Below are 15,062 nucleotides of genomic sequence, written 5' to 3'. Positions count from 1 at the left end.
AGCCAAATCAAAAACCGTTGAGTATGGTTCTTCTGTTGTATTTGTAGTTTTCGTGAGTGCGCTAGAAAATTAACATTCTAAAACTAGGCAGAGCCCAAAACTTGTAACGTTTGAGAACAGGAAACACCTGAAAACAGTTTCCCACTTAAAACCTGACAAAATTGTAATACTATTCAATTTTTTATAATTAACGAACTTTCACTCGTTTCACATAGTCGCGTAAACTTTGCACGATGCCACTTTTTGCGAACGATGATTGTTTTTATAAAAAAAGACGTGATTGCCACATTTCTTTTGCAAACTTTTTGGTAGTTTTGAAACTTCAGAAGGGGTTCAGACGTCAAATAATTCAAGCTTGTGTTGTTTGCATTGATAATCTGCAGACGGTAGAAAAATGCTGTATACATGCCAAACAAAACTTCTTGACTTTGAAACCAAAATATTGATTTTTGTTGAATTTCTTTCGCTATAAATGGCGTTGAGAACAAAGCAACATTTGCCAAAGCTTGGCAAAATTGAACGGAATCGAAGCAAATTATGAAGTTGGAAGTTTTCAAAAATATTACGCTAAACTGGCTTTAAATAATTTGCTTGGTTTGCAATATGATGTATATATACAGTGCTGTTTCGAATTTTACTGACTAAAAAATGTTTCGCAAAATAAAAAATCTACAAATATCAACACCCAATTTTTACTTTTTTTTTCAAAAACTTACAAAAAAATTATAACTAATTAACAAATACAAAAAAATTTAACAAACTTCAGCAATTGAAGTGTTTGGTATGTTGTGAATTGTTGTTTGAAACTGCATTAACTCTACAAGGAAATTTATGATAGAAACGATGAATGTAGTCGTTCGGAACTGCCAAAAAACTCAACAATTGACAAATAACGAAAACGTATTCGAATTGTTGTAAGTTGCTTTTCACGATTCTTCCGTTTCATATCATTCCATACTTTTTTTGTTGATGTCAAAATCTGGTAATTGTAGGGGCCGATCATTCGAAATATGAAAACCTTTTACTTGGCAACTTGAGGGGTGGCAGCTGGCATTTTCTTGCTGGTATATTTCATTCAGATAATCATTCTCCATTATTTAGTTTTCGAGTGGTCCTTAACGTTTGTCTGAGTTGAGGTTTCCATAAATGACTACAATAACTCTTCCCCAGAAAATTGCCCTTTCTTAAACACATTTGCTGTTGGAGTGATCCAATTGGGATGAAAAAGCTTATTTGGTAGTCGCTTGAAAGTTGGCGCTTGAAAAAAAAAACACATTTTCCAAAACACCTTTCCCAAAAATATGGTAGTTTTTTTCCCAAAAAAATTTAGCTTTAATTTTTGCGTCTTTTATATATTTAATTTTCAAATTTCTAGATTCGTGGCACTGACTCGTCCAGTAAGATCTTTCTTAACCAAAGATGATTGAATTTTGCTGGCTGATAAAATAAATCTGGTTCATTTTTCGAAGCTTCCGAGACGTCGCAAAAGAATAACTTTTCATTCAATAAGTATCACTTTGTCTTTTTCCGCAGTTTTTCGGCCAATTAAATTTTGTCCCACCAGACTGTGTCCTTTCTTTTTTACGGCAATTCTCCAAAAAGTGCCAACCTGTAGATTTAAGAAATTCAGTTTTTTTTTCGATTTGTTATGTGAACTATAATTGTTAAGCGAAGATCACGCAACTTAGAGTTTATACACATAAAAGAAAAAGCAAACCTTTTTCGACTTTTTGAATTTAAATTTTAGTGTTTATTGAGACATGAGTGTGTAAAAACAGTTAAACCTGAATAAGCAGAGTTTTTACAATTTTTTTACGCCTAATTCAAGTTTATTTTTACAATTTCATTCCGGATAATTTCAATCAGCACTCAAGATCGCGTCAGTGCAGATTTGAAAAATTTTCACTTCATTCATTTAAATAACTTGAGTTCACTCGTGGAAAAGTTTAGATGATGGGTTTCAAGTGCGCATCCAGCTTGACTTTTCATTCAAGTAATAGCTCGTAAAAATTGACTTAGTTTTGCTCTCGCACTGTCGATAGCTTCTAACTGGTAAAAAATAATAAAAAATGTGTTAACCAAAACTAGTCTCACTAGGAGGCTCGATTGCGTATTTTGTGAACAACTGGCGAACTCCGCAACATTACAATTGTCGCGGTATTCGAAATTTTGTTAATTTTCTTCGATCTTCCCCGCTATTTGGGATTCCTTGAACAAATAGCTAGTACACTAAACTGCTCAAAAAAATCGCTCCAAAAACAGATTAATTTGCTCAATCTGCAACGACTTGCGCGCAAACAGTGCACAAACAGAGTCAGGAAGTGTTTGTGGAATCCACAAACAAAGAAAATATATGTGTATGAAAAATTTCGTGGGTGGGGAACCCGCAACTGTAAACGGAAGCTACAAATCGTAAGCGGAATTTATTACCTCTAAGCCATCATTGTACTTCTTTTAAGCTAAGTTCCAGATTAAATGCAAGATTTTAATTGAAATTTTAATTCGATATACGAGATAAAACATCCCAGAACTGGTAAGGCGAAGTTTGAATTGGCAACCTTTTTAATTGATAACGCAACATGCTTAGGTCAAAATTTTGGAGACTAGGTTTGAACTGAGCATCTTATGTGCAGATAATGCAACGTAATTGAGCCTTATTGGATGCTCAGGATTTTTAATATCTATTATACTGAGATTCAGGATACCGGATGAAATGAATATTATCTATACAGAATGTCAGGGTATGAGATGAAGTGAGTAATTAACCAATGATGCCGAAAAAACATAAGGACTTTTATCTGCGGCATTGTGCAAATTTTAACGCTCATCTTAAAAAATTATTTTTCCCATTCCTTGCGTTTATCAATTTGTTCTCGCGAATGCTGGGAAAATTAAAAGGGGTACATCCACAATTTTAACTTATCAAAAAATAATTTTTTCGTGGATTCCACTAAAAATGGCTACGTCCTTGCTTTTAAGTTCTACATTTGCTAGATAACAGTTCTAGCTCTAGCTTTTATTTGTTAAACATGCGAACTCTTAGTTCAGTGTTACCATTTTGAAATCCACTTACAACTAACGGAATTTTGACAATATTTATGTCACACGAATGACCTACAGACAACAAACTCTGTGCCTATCCAGCTCATAGTTGAGCCTCGTATTGTTGAGAAAAAACACCAAGCATAAATATTCCGGTATTTTCTTCGAAATTGGAACATTCCGTTGGCGGAAGACAAATTGTCCGCTTATAGGGCTAAGCGTTGTCCCTGTATTATTCTGCTTTTTTGTCCAAGGGGCTTGGTTAGAGTAGCAAAGAATTTCGGTCGAGGAATGATTTTACAGCGTTGTTATCAATACTTCTAATTTAAATCAGCTCCTTGGATGGATATTAGAAGCACCTCGGAGGATCAGCAGCCGCTTACAGCGTAAAATGAGGCACCAAGGTGCAGGCACTTAGCATAGGCATTTAAGACGCACTCAGAATAGTGGTTAGCCGTTCACTATGAACTCGTCAGATCGTGTATTCGATCCCATGCCATGTTAATGATTGCGTGTGAGGACGAGCTCTCACTTGACCTCTAGCTTCAGGTCTACCATAGCCTGACCAATTACGGCTGCAATAGTGGTGCCACGTGAAAACTTTAGACGCAAAAAACGGCCTTGCGTCGTAATAAAAAGAGCTTCACCCAACAAAAGTAACACAGTCTGGAATGTGGGGAGAGAGTACAATTGGACTATCCTCGACAAGACTGTTAAGACCTCTGCGACAAGATAGTTAGCTCCTCTGCGATTCGCAGGAAGCACAAAATGTTTAGAGATTTTTTCTAAGACTGTCTCGAAAATATTTTTTTAATTTAGCATCATAACATTGAAACGGTTTTTTTAGAGTTCCTAAATTATAACTTAGTGGATAAATTTTGTTTCTGTGCACAATAATTATGAAATTGAAAACCGAAACATCCACGAAAACGAAAATATCGAAAAGTTATGCACAGAGAACTGTTCATAGCAATTTCTGACAAACATTTTCACTGAAGCCCAAATCTCGATTTTATTCTATTTTTACCAGACCTGCATTGTAGATATTTGTACTCTTCAAAAATGGACTCACGAGTATTGCGAATAAGATCAGTAGGATGGGAGTGTATCTGTGGTTGAGTCTGTCCCCGAAGTCCCCGTCCCCAGTGCCAGTGATCTGGGAAATGCCACTGACCAGACGCAGCGGGAACATAATCAGGTGCTCCACTAGAAGAGAGGAAAACAAACAAAAGTATGTAAGCAAAATTTATTGCTTAAACGAATATTGTTACACAGCACGTTATAATGTCAAAATGTTTTCGGAATGGTAAAATATAATTTTTACTTAATTATAAAAAATTACTGTCCAGGAGAACTAATCTCCAGTCTGAAATTGGAACAGAAAAGACAGGTAAAGCAAGTCTATCCAATAGTATAGTGTTCGGGTCGTATGATGCAAATTAGGGCGAATTTTAAAGCTAAATTTAACAATTGGTAAGAAAAGACAAGTGGAACTACTCGCTTAAAGCGACAACTCTCACAAAACGACAACCGGCAATCAAGTTGTATAGGACGGATATATTGCAATCATGCGTTAGTGTGTGGGACTTGACATTGAACACTTCATTGCCGCGTTAACAATAGCTCAAAACAGTTTGTTTCTACAAGTTTATAATAATTATCGTTTTGCTCAGATTGGCGTTTCAAAAAAAATCATGATCTCATTTTGACCGAGCCATCTTCTCTTGCCAATTTCAGCCGAACCATTTTGAAAAACAATGTATTTTGTTAATTACGATAGTATTGAAATCTCAAATCTGAATAATATAATATATATTGATTATCGCTAAAAAATCATTTTTACACAGCGGCCCATTTACTTCGGAACAGACAAATAACCAACATTAAAGGCGAGAAAAACAATTGAGAAGAGCAAACTGATCACTGGGAATTGAAATTTCTTCTTCTTACTTCAAAATTTATGCGGGAATTGGCAAATATGGTTTTAGTTTTTTTCTAACACGGCTAATGTTGTAAGGGAAGTTAAGCGTTCAGTAGACAGATATATGAGTGCCGCGTCACATTACAGTTCGCTTGGTTAATTTCCAGATGGTCAAAATATAGGCGCAACAGTTCTATTCCGAGTATTCAGTAACGGAACCAATGCCAAAATTAACCAATGTCAAAACTCAAAAATGCCAAAATCGAAATTGTCAAAATAGCTTATAGTATTGATCCCGCTGACACAAAAATTAAGTTTCCAGTATACAGATGACACGACATTGCAGTTTTTAATCGTTATCTCTGATTTGAAACGTTACCAGGTCAAACTGTATCTTTTGTGAACTGTAACGCGTTGAAAATCGTTCCGCCACTTTTATACTTGAGAAAAAACTATATGATTTTGAATAGTTTTTCGCTCTTTGTCTCGTGTTTATGTTGGAGATTTCGTCGTTTTTCTTCGGGAGAGATGGTAAGATAAACAAGACTGCTCGTATCAGGGCGAAGCCCTGAATGTTCCGACTGCCTTTTCAGGTCTATGGAGCAACAAGAACATGAAAAACTTAAATCTAATTAAAAAAAATTAAGATTTTTTTTTAAAAAAAATTTGAGATTTTTTTTGTAAAAACATCCCCCACACGCCATATTAAGTACAAAGTGATAAATTTTGCTCCTATTAACAAATCAATTATGACATATAAGCTAACTTGAATCAATTTGGAACGATTTTTAATACGGATTAAATCTAGCTTACGCGTTAATAGCGCGAAATATATCGCGCGTTAATTGTCCCAAATTGGCCAAAATGGCAATCTTTAAGCCCCCATAATTAAACCAAAAATGATCACTGGTAATTTTTTTTCAAATTTAAGCTCAAGACAACAATACTTTTCGATTGATATAAAAAATTCCGTCATAAATGGCTAGTTAAAAATTTGAATTTCGTCTGAAGAAAAAACCCACCCCGAGCACAAATCTTCCGTTACTTTCGTTACGAAAGTCGGAACAATTAGCAATTTAAACTAATTGGTTACTAATAGTTTTAGTATTTTGTATGATTCAAGTTTTTCTTGACAAACTGTACACTCTATGCTCCTGTATAACTCGCAGCAAATATGTAATCGCAACAGCAAAACTTTAAAAACCTTTATTTGCGACAAAATTTTAAAAATGTTTGTTACAGTCTCAATTGTTAATAGAGGAAAACTTAAAAAAACCATCTGATGTTTAATGACATAAACTGATTTTGCGCGGACAGTTTTTCAATACTACCCTCTTAATTTTTCGAGGCAGCGTAAAGTTTTTATAGATGATATAGATTCTTCTCCTCTTAATTTATATCAATTTATATTTAAAAAATTGGTTGAAAAAAAATGAATTGTTTCAAAAATTTTGAAGTTTGAGATTTTATTGGTTCGTAAAAATCTAAATTCAAGTTTTGGGTAGACATTTTAAAAATTCACACCAATTTGTTTAGGGTAAATTTGCAAAAAAAAACTTGAAAACAAGGAGGGTAAAATGACTTTTCTACGAGAAACCAGTAGGGCATCGAAAATGCGGAAGATCAAATTGGGTTTGTATATTTTTCTCTAACTCCATAATTATTTGGAAAGAAAAACAAAGCCTATAAACTTAGTGATGAATGAACATAAAATACTGCAGCTGCCCATCATTAGGTTTGAAAACTAGTTTTTTCAGATTACTTAAAAAATTCTGAAAAACTGATCAAAATTGTAAAACGATTTTTTTTTCATCAAGGTGCAAAAAATTTTTAAGTTTTATGAGCACTCTAAAGTTTTCTAAATAATGACCAGATTCGTTGCATATCAAGATAAAGCGCTCAATGTTCCGTTCTGAGTGCCCCTTATTTGGACTGGAATAGTTTTTTCTCAAAATTTTTTTGATAAACTGATAAACTTCATTTGGAATGAAAACATCGAATATGAAGTGCGAAAATTGATTCAAAATAATATTAACAATTAGCTTATCTCTATTTAATTTGAAACAAATATGAGTGCATGATATGTGGTCACTCGTAATAATTTTGTGCATTGAGTATTAAACGAGCGATTTTTTGTCGATTCGAATTTTTTCTTGAATTCGAATCAACGCTCTGAACCCTGTCTGATATTTATTGTGGTAACTGATTTTTCGTGAAAAAAAACACATCAACCTAGGTCAAAGTTCTTTGCACCTCTAGCGGTTTTAGTCTGAACGATAATTAACTACTCGATTCTTTGCAGAACAGCACTGGCGTGCGCGGAAATTTTTGTAGGGGGGGGGTTCGAAAAATTTTGAAAGTTTTAAGGATCTTTTTTTTAGGTCGACCAATTTGATTTTCCACAAGCAAATTTTTCAAAAAACAGGCAAGTTTGGAAAGTTTTGGCAAAAAAGTTTGTTGTTTTTCATCGCGCGATCCTCCGTCAAAATAATTTAGATTGGCGCCGAAGGCACCTTTGAGAAAAATTTTCCGGTTGGTCAGCCAAAAATTGATGTAAAGTTATACCAAAGGGGGACCCTTTGAAAAAAGTTGGCAACCATAATTGATGGAGAAGCCCCCCCCATCCCTTGGCACGCTACTGCACAACAGCCAACAAAAGAAAGTTATCAATTAAAATAAGTCAAAATTTGGAAGGAAACATTTCAAAAAGTTTTATTTTAGTGGGTTAATTAGGTGCGTATGTAACGTCCAAACAGTTTTACAAAAAGTAACGTCCAAACAGTTTAAATTAAGTCAAAATTTGGAAGGAAACATTTCAAAAAGTTTTATTTTTGTTCCGACTTTCGATACGAAAGTAACGGAATATTTGTGCTCGGGGTGGGTTTTTTTTTCTTCAGACAAATTTCGACTTTTTAACTAGCCATTTTTGACGGAAGTTTTTTATATCATTCAAAAGGTATTGTTGTCCTGAGCTTAAATTTGAAAAGATATTTCACCTGTGATCATTTTTCGTAAAGTTATGAGGGTTTGAAGATTGCCATTTTGACCAATTTGGGACAATTAACGAGCGATATTATTCGCGCTATTAACGCGTAAGCGGAGATTTAATCCGTCCTATAAATCGTTCCAAATTGGTTGAACGAAGCTTATTTGCCACAATTGATTTGTTACCAGGAACGAAATTTCTCTTTTTGTACTTTATATGGCGTGTGGGGGGATGATTTTCATTAAAAATTTCAAATTTTAGAATAAAAAATTTCATTTTGTTTTATTTCATTCAATTTTTATATGTTATTACTGCTGCTCCAAAAACCCTAAAAGGCAGTCGGAACATTCAGGGCTTCGCCCTGATACGAGCAGTCTTGTTGTAGGTTTATGCTGCGTATGTAACGTCCAAACAGTTTTACAAATACAAAAGTGTTTGTGTTGAAAAGTTTAAACGTTTCAATACTTGAAAAATTTATGAAAATCTTACTGTGTCGCTGACAGAATTCAGTGTTGTGTCAAAATCATAATTTTTTATAACATAAATTTGAAGCTAAACAATTGCAATTGGAAAAAAAAGCTTTAGAAAGCCCTAAAATTACCTGTCCTCAGGCATGTAAGTTAGGATACGTAATACAAATTTGGGCTCCAAATTTAGAAGGAAATACGATTTGTACGTGATACTGACCCACGAACCTTAATTAGCCAGAGGTGGTTAGGCGACCATATGACAAAAGCCAGTTTCTTAAGCGCCTCTAACAACGTCGAAAATAAAGCTGCAGTTTGTGGTTATGTCAGCGCAATAAGTAGTTTTGTTTAAATGAAGCAAAAAGACAAATTGGGACTAATAAAATAACTGATTTCTTTCTAGCTATTATGAAAACTCTGGGTTTGCATTCTGGGTGATCTCATTTCAAGTGTTGATAGCACTTACGGGTCTTGAATGTGGATATTCAAACATAAACATGTTTAGTTTCATTCTGCTTCAAACGTTTCCTTGGACGCAACTTGAGATTTTTCAGCTCTTGCGTTTGAGGGAAATTGCATTATGTTTGCCTAATTTAACTGCAAGCACAAAAACTAACTCAAAACGGGCATGAGGCTAACTAGAAATAACTCTTTAGTACGCCTGCCAAATTTTAGAAAATTCTAGGAAATAAAGAACATGAAAATTAGCTACACTTGAATGCAGACATTCTAATAGCCGAAAACAGCAACAGGAAAACGATATTTTATATGATGGTTACTTGATTTAAAGTTTTTTCCGGTACTGAAATTACGAAATTCACTATTTAAAAAGATATATTCTTTATTTGTATAAATGAGTATAGTCATTAAAATTTAGTTGGTTGTCGCAGTTTGAGCAGCTTTATTAGCTATTAGGAAATTTCGCTCCATTGAATAAATAACTTACGGTTGGTATTGCTGTCGGTTTCGTGCGTTGGAGTAATCTAGGTGCTTGAAATAATAGCCCAAAAAATCAAGGGTTAACATAAACAACCGCAGACCAGTTTATAGCCCTTCAATGAAAACAAGAGCCGAGTAAGGTTTGAAAGAACTTGCGTCAACTGTTAACCAAAACTTAAAATAAATTGTTTTTATTGGGAGACGTTGAATTTATTATCAAACTCTTAAAATTTCAGATTAAAAATGGTACTTCTTTTGGCTATCATTGTCGCCATTGTAATTCTTAAAACATTTTTCCAGGACTGCTACTCGGGCTCATAAGGTTTGACAATGAGAGCCACGGTAGCTTATAACTCTGATTTTTTTATATACTTATCATAATTAGATGAAAACATGAGTCGGTCAATAAGATTACCTCTTGCAAAAATTGAGCAAAATTCCAACAAGTCAAACTGCTATCTCCAAAAATTTAAATACGCACGAAACTACTTAGTCATGATTCCATTTCATAAATTGAAAAAAAACTATGATCTTTGGCTTTGATCAACGAAAGAGGAACCAAAAAACGAGGTGCAAATTCAGCTCTTCACGTTTAACTATCGCTGTTTCTCGATTAAGCAATACCTTCATCACAATCCAGGAGCACGGCAACTCTCAACAAAAAGAGGCAACGATTGATCTTTTGCTGCGACTTGCCATGGCGCACTGACATCCATATAGTGTCTGAATAGTTTATAATTGCCAAATGATAAATCTTATAATAGTTATAATAGACAGGCAAATTACTTGGGTTATTCTCAGTGCCGGACGGGTGTGGATGTGAAGTGAATCCGGCGCCTGATGGTCCAGCGGGGGATGATGCGGCAGCTGCGACTGTAGCTGGACTGATCTGGATGTGGGGCGTTACTGCCTTACCACTGCTGCAGAGATCTAACTCCAAGTCCTTCTTGAAGTGGTTAGGGTTCGGAAAGTACTTCAAATGCTTCTCATAGTGGTCGTCTAATCCCATCGGAAGACATCCACTCGGAAGTTACGACGCATGCACAATTCGAAGTACAATTCAACCGCGCAGTTTTTACCGGTTTTCGTGTATTAGTGCCGGTGTGTTTGTTACCACTAACAGCTCACGAATAACAGATAGCTTTTTAATTGACGAGTTATCTTCAATTGGATTTCGCAACGAATGACTAATATGCTCCGATCTTTATTCTCGGATCGCGACTTACTGCTCGCGGAAAACAAGTAACTTCCGCAAAATGAGCCAAAAGTACTGATAAATGAAATAGATCAGACAACAAATTTAAAAAATCAGCAACCACTCGATGATTTTCCAGGGGTTCCGTTTTGGTCAAAAGAATGGTCGAATGCGATATAGGTTCCATGCAAAAAGGTTGTCAAAATTTGGATTAAATTGTAAAAGTATCTCTAATTAGATTCAAATCTGAGTCGTTTTTTCAACAGGACGTTGAGTGATTACAAATGGCATCCGGAATTAACAAATTTTGAAGTAGAAATTTTAGAAACGGTGTATAGATTTAAGTTTTCGAATAGTAAATGTAGGGTCACGTGTGTTTTTGAGGTAACAAATTTCTGTTTGAGTAAAAATCATCTAGCTTGTAATCAGTTTTGTTATTGTTTGGGGATAAAAAAAGAGACAAAAACTAGGAAAGAAAAGTAGTTTCTGACTAAATGAAGCAATGGTCATGTATTAATGAGGCCGGAGTTTTAATAGAACAGGTGCAGAGCTGATCCGCTTTGGCAAACAGGAATCGACAGTTTTGGTCCAGTTGCAATCCAGTTATGGCTCAGAGTATTACAAACGATTTCAGATGGCATACAAAGGATGCGAATAATGATAGAATATTCAATATAAACATATTTAAAGCGAGTTGAAGGATGTTGTTTAATTACCATGGTTTGCGATCAAGAATTGTTAAAAATGGTACGCAATATACTGGAGGAAAATCAATTCTTGTATAAATCTAAAGCGTTAAATGTATTTGAAAAAATCCGTAACTGATGTTTCAATTATACTTTGGTTCGGTTTTCAGCCTAAGGAACTGTTTCAAAACATTCTGAACAGAACAGCAGTTTTCTTTAATCAGACGGAAGAAAAAACGATAAAAAATTGATAATGTCACAATAACTTTTTTCCACTTTTTTTCGTATGTGCTTATGAACATCGGTTGTCAGCATTTGCACGTGTTTGGGAAATAAGATGAACAAAGAATGAGTTTTCCAACTTAATTTCATAAATAATTCAAAAGCAGTTTTCCTTTTCTTAAACCACATGGCGCAGACCAACTTGATTTTTGCTTTGCGAAGCTGAAAGACGATTGTTCTGATGATGCAAGAAAGTTCTGATTAGCTCAATTTATATCATTAGCTCGATATTTTGTTTCCTGTTTTATAACGAGATCTAAGTTAAATGTCATTATCTTTTTAACTAAAACTCAATTACTATACATACATATTGTTAATAATTTTATCAGAAGGCTGTTGGACTTTTTAATGCATATGACAAAAGCTTCCTCTTTAATTGTTACTCGCTGCAAGTAGACGCGTTTACTGACACCATTAATGGTCTTAGGAAACTTTGATATATGGGTTTGCGTGCAGATTAATGCGACCAACTATACTGATTTTAAAAGATACTAATTGAAAACTCTGCATTATACTTTAACAGGCAGTGGTGTGCACAAGAATTTTTGACGAAATTTTTGGCAATGTTTTTAGATCAGCCATTTCGAGCTGTTCCAAAACCCTAGAATGACCAACTTTGAAAAGCATTGCTGTTTTCAGGGGCGGATTTAGGGGGGGGGGGGGAGGAAACGTACGTCCCCCCTCAATGATTGATTCGACCCCCTGTCGACCCAAAGGGTTCCCCTTTTGTACTAGTTTGAGATATCTATTTTTGGTGACGGGCCCTAAAATTTTTCTAAAGGCGCCTTAATTTTAAGGGGGGGGGGGGGGAGCGCGAGCTAAGCAACTGCGACTTTTTTGTCAGAATATTCCAAAAAATGTCTAAAATTGCCTTTTTCGGTCTGTTTTTTGAATTGTTGTCTGCGGCGCTGAAAATTTGGCCCAAACAGGAACTTTTTATTACTTTAAGAGAGCAAAAAATTCAATTTGGTCGACCTAAAGAAATTCGGCATACTTTTTGGGTGATATGTTACAATAGGTGGTAATTTTGAGTATAGTGCATGTATTAAATCTCAGAACTATAAGGCATAACATAGTCATTTCATTTTCAATCAGTTTGTACTACTACTAAGATAGTTTTGTAAATAAACTACTCTGCCAAATGAAATTGTATTCAAACATTCAAATTTTACACTTCTTTCGACAAAAAATTTGGCTTTTGAAATAAATTATAAATAATGTACGAAGTATAGCAAAAAGCAATCGAGCTATTGGAATTTACCCTACCCCCCATTGTACTATATCACCACTTTTTGAAAGTCCGCACACCTACCCCCGAGAAATTTCTCAATCCACCCCTGGCTGTTTTTGAGCCTTTTTTGAATGGTAGTAAAGCATAAATTTCAATTTTTTCAGCGGGCAATCTATTGGCGCCGTAAAAATTTTATGGTTAATTTTGGCTGTCGTTAATTAGTATCAAAGGGGGAGCTTTTTTGAAACATGGCAACCAAACTAAGAAAAAAGCAAACCCCGTACACTCACCAGCCCCCCTTCTCCCCCTACTACCCTCTCGGCTCAGGAAAAAAATTGCAGCAGGAAAATAATTGGAGGGGAGGAAAGTAATGGGAGAGGTAGGAAACTCTAGTTCCAATTAGTCAATCTGATTTTAATTTTTGTAAACAAGCTGCATTTGCACAAATGGAAGTTTTTGTCGACCTGCTGGCACGATCAAAACCTTAAGTTTTAATCACAATTTTAAGAGACCCATTTTCACTAAACTTCAAATTTTGACTGAAACAGGGGGGCAGGGCGACAATTAGTAACATATGCGACCATTCGTAATAGACGACAATTTGTAACAAGCTACTATTCAAAAAACAAATTGATAAAAAGAAGACGTTTTTCTCTGCTGCGCTTACATTAGATACGGGAATAATAGTAGTGTCATTTTGGGACTCATATACTTATAAACTTTAAGAAAGTTTGACAAAAAAAAACTGAAACAAAAACTTTTGATTTTTTTGTCAATTTTATTGTTTTTCTTGACATTTTCTCCAAAAACAGCTAGCCTGTTCCCTATTCTACTCTGACTATCGAATAAGCCTAAAACATAATTCTTTGTGAGATTCTTTTCTCACCCTACGCAGAAAAAACTATACTAATTTGAAAAGAAAAACTGTTTTCTTGTAGTTTTTTGAAAACTGTGGTCGTAAAATTCTCTGCTACTTGTACAGTAGCCAGCTATTCGTGTTAAGAATTGTCGCCTGTAAAGAATTGTCGCTAATTGCGAATTGTCGCTTCAAGGAACAGAAGTTTTGTTTCACCCCTGGAGACTTCCGAAAAACCTTCAGTTCTGCAAAACGTAACTCAAAAAATCAGATTTTGAAAATAAACTAGTTTGCGGAAAGTGCTGGTGAGTTGGCTGAATTTTTTCCTCGTTATTGAAAATTCGGTGGCTTTGAGACCCACCGTGATCACTGCTTGTAGTGTGAATATGAGAGAGCAATAGTCTGTCTATCAAAAATAACCAACAATTTTTGAAAGTGTATTTTAATTGAGGGCAATTTAATCATGGTGTTTTTAAATTAATTTAACCTCTCTTACGAAGAACATCTCTTATGTTGATCTTTTTCTCCCTTGCGGATGAAACGTGCAAAACTAGTTAGGCTTTAGGCCATAAAATTAGTCTAGGGATGAAACAAAGAAAGGTAAATGCGCATAAAATAAAAAAAAATATATGAAAAACTTCGAGACCCACCGTGATCACTGCTCGTTGCGTGCATATGAGACAACAGTACTCAGTCTATTAAAAATAATCAAAAATTCTTAATGTGTATTTTAGTTAGGGGCTTTTTAATCATAATGTGTTTTAATTAATTTAACTTCTTTTATGAAGAACATCTTTTGTGTTGATCTTTTTTCTCAATTGCGGATGAAACGTGCTAAATCAGCTATGCTTTAGGCCATAAAATAAGTCTAGGAATGAAACAAAGAAAGGTGAATGCGTATAATTTTTAAAAAAATTATTTGAAAAATTTAATGAATGTTAGATATAATAAAGCATAGTTTTTTAAAAACTGATGTTCTTTAGACGAGCAAATGAGGATCAATCCAATTTTTTTTATATGTTCTTTGAAAAATTATCAAACCTTGTTTTTTATTGATCGCTTCATTTAGAGCGCTGGTAGTTTTTGGAATTAAAAACTCAAAGGTATGTTATCAAAAAATTTTTGCTCAACGCCTCACAAAAAATCCAGACCAGCCCCTGATTTAAATTCATTTTTTCCTGTGATTCCTTTAACTTTTTTTGTCCGTTATAGTTGGTTTGACATTTTCTTCAAAAACAGTTAGCCTGTTCCCTATTTTACTCTGACTATCGAATAAGCCTAAAACATAATTCTTTGCGAGATTCTTTTCTCACCCTACGCAGAAAAACTATACTAATTTGAAAAGAAAAACTGTTTTCTTGTAGTTTTTTGAAAACTGTGGTCGGAAAATTCTCTGCTACTTGTACAGTAGCCAGCTATTCGTGTTAAGAATTGTCGCCTGTAAAGAATTGTCGCTA

General features: G+C 34.7%; 1 protein-coding gene across 8 annotated transcripts in view; it reads right to left on the bottom strand.

Annotated features, from left to right (window-relative positions):
* The window catches only part of LOC134839534 (innexin unc-9-like), a 46,546-nt gene that overhangs the window by 7,199 nt on the left and 24,285 nt on the right, over positions 1-15,062 (bottom strand). For 4 of the 8 annotated variants that reach the window (XM_063855117.1, XM_063855119.1, XM_063855118.1 and 1 more), the window contains one exon: positions 4,115-4,248. In XM_063855117.1, coding sequence (XP_063711187.1) covers positions 4,115-4,248 — 134 coding nt within the window. Of the gene's footprint in view, positions 1-4,114; positions 4,249-4,992; positions 5,149-8,550; positions 8,895-10,141; positions 11,493-15,062 lie in introns of those variants that run through there. The other 4 variants (XM_063855120.1, XM_063855123.1, XM_063855122.1 and 1 more) reach the window with 4 other exon arrangements.

Source organism: Symsagittifera roscoffensis, chromosome 2 (assembly GCF_963678635.1).
Source record: "Symsagittifera roscoffensis chromosome 2, txSymRosc1.1, whole genome shotgun sequence".
Taxonomy (NCBI): Eukaryota; Metazoa; Xenacoelomorpha; order Acoela; family Convolutidae; genus Symsagittifera; species Symsagittifera roscoffensis.
This window is presented reverse-complemented; position numbering and strand designations above follow the sequence as displayed.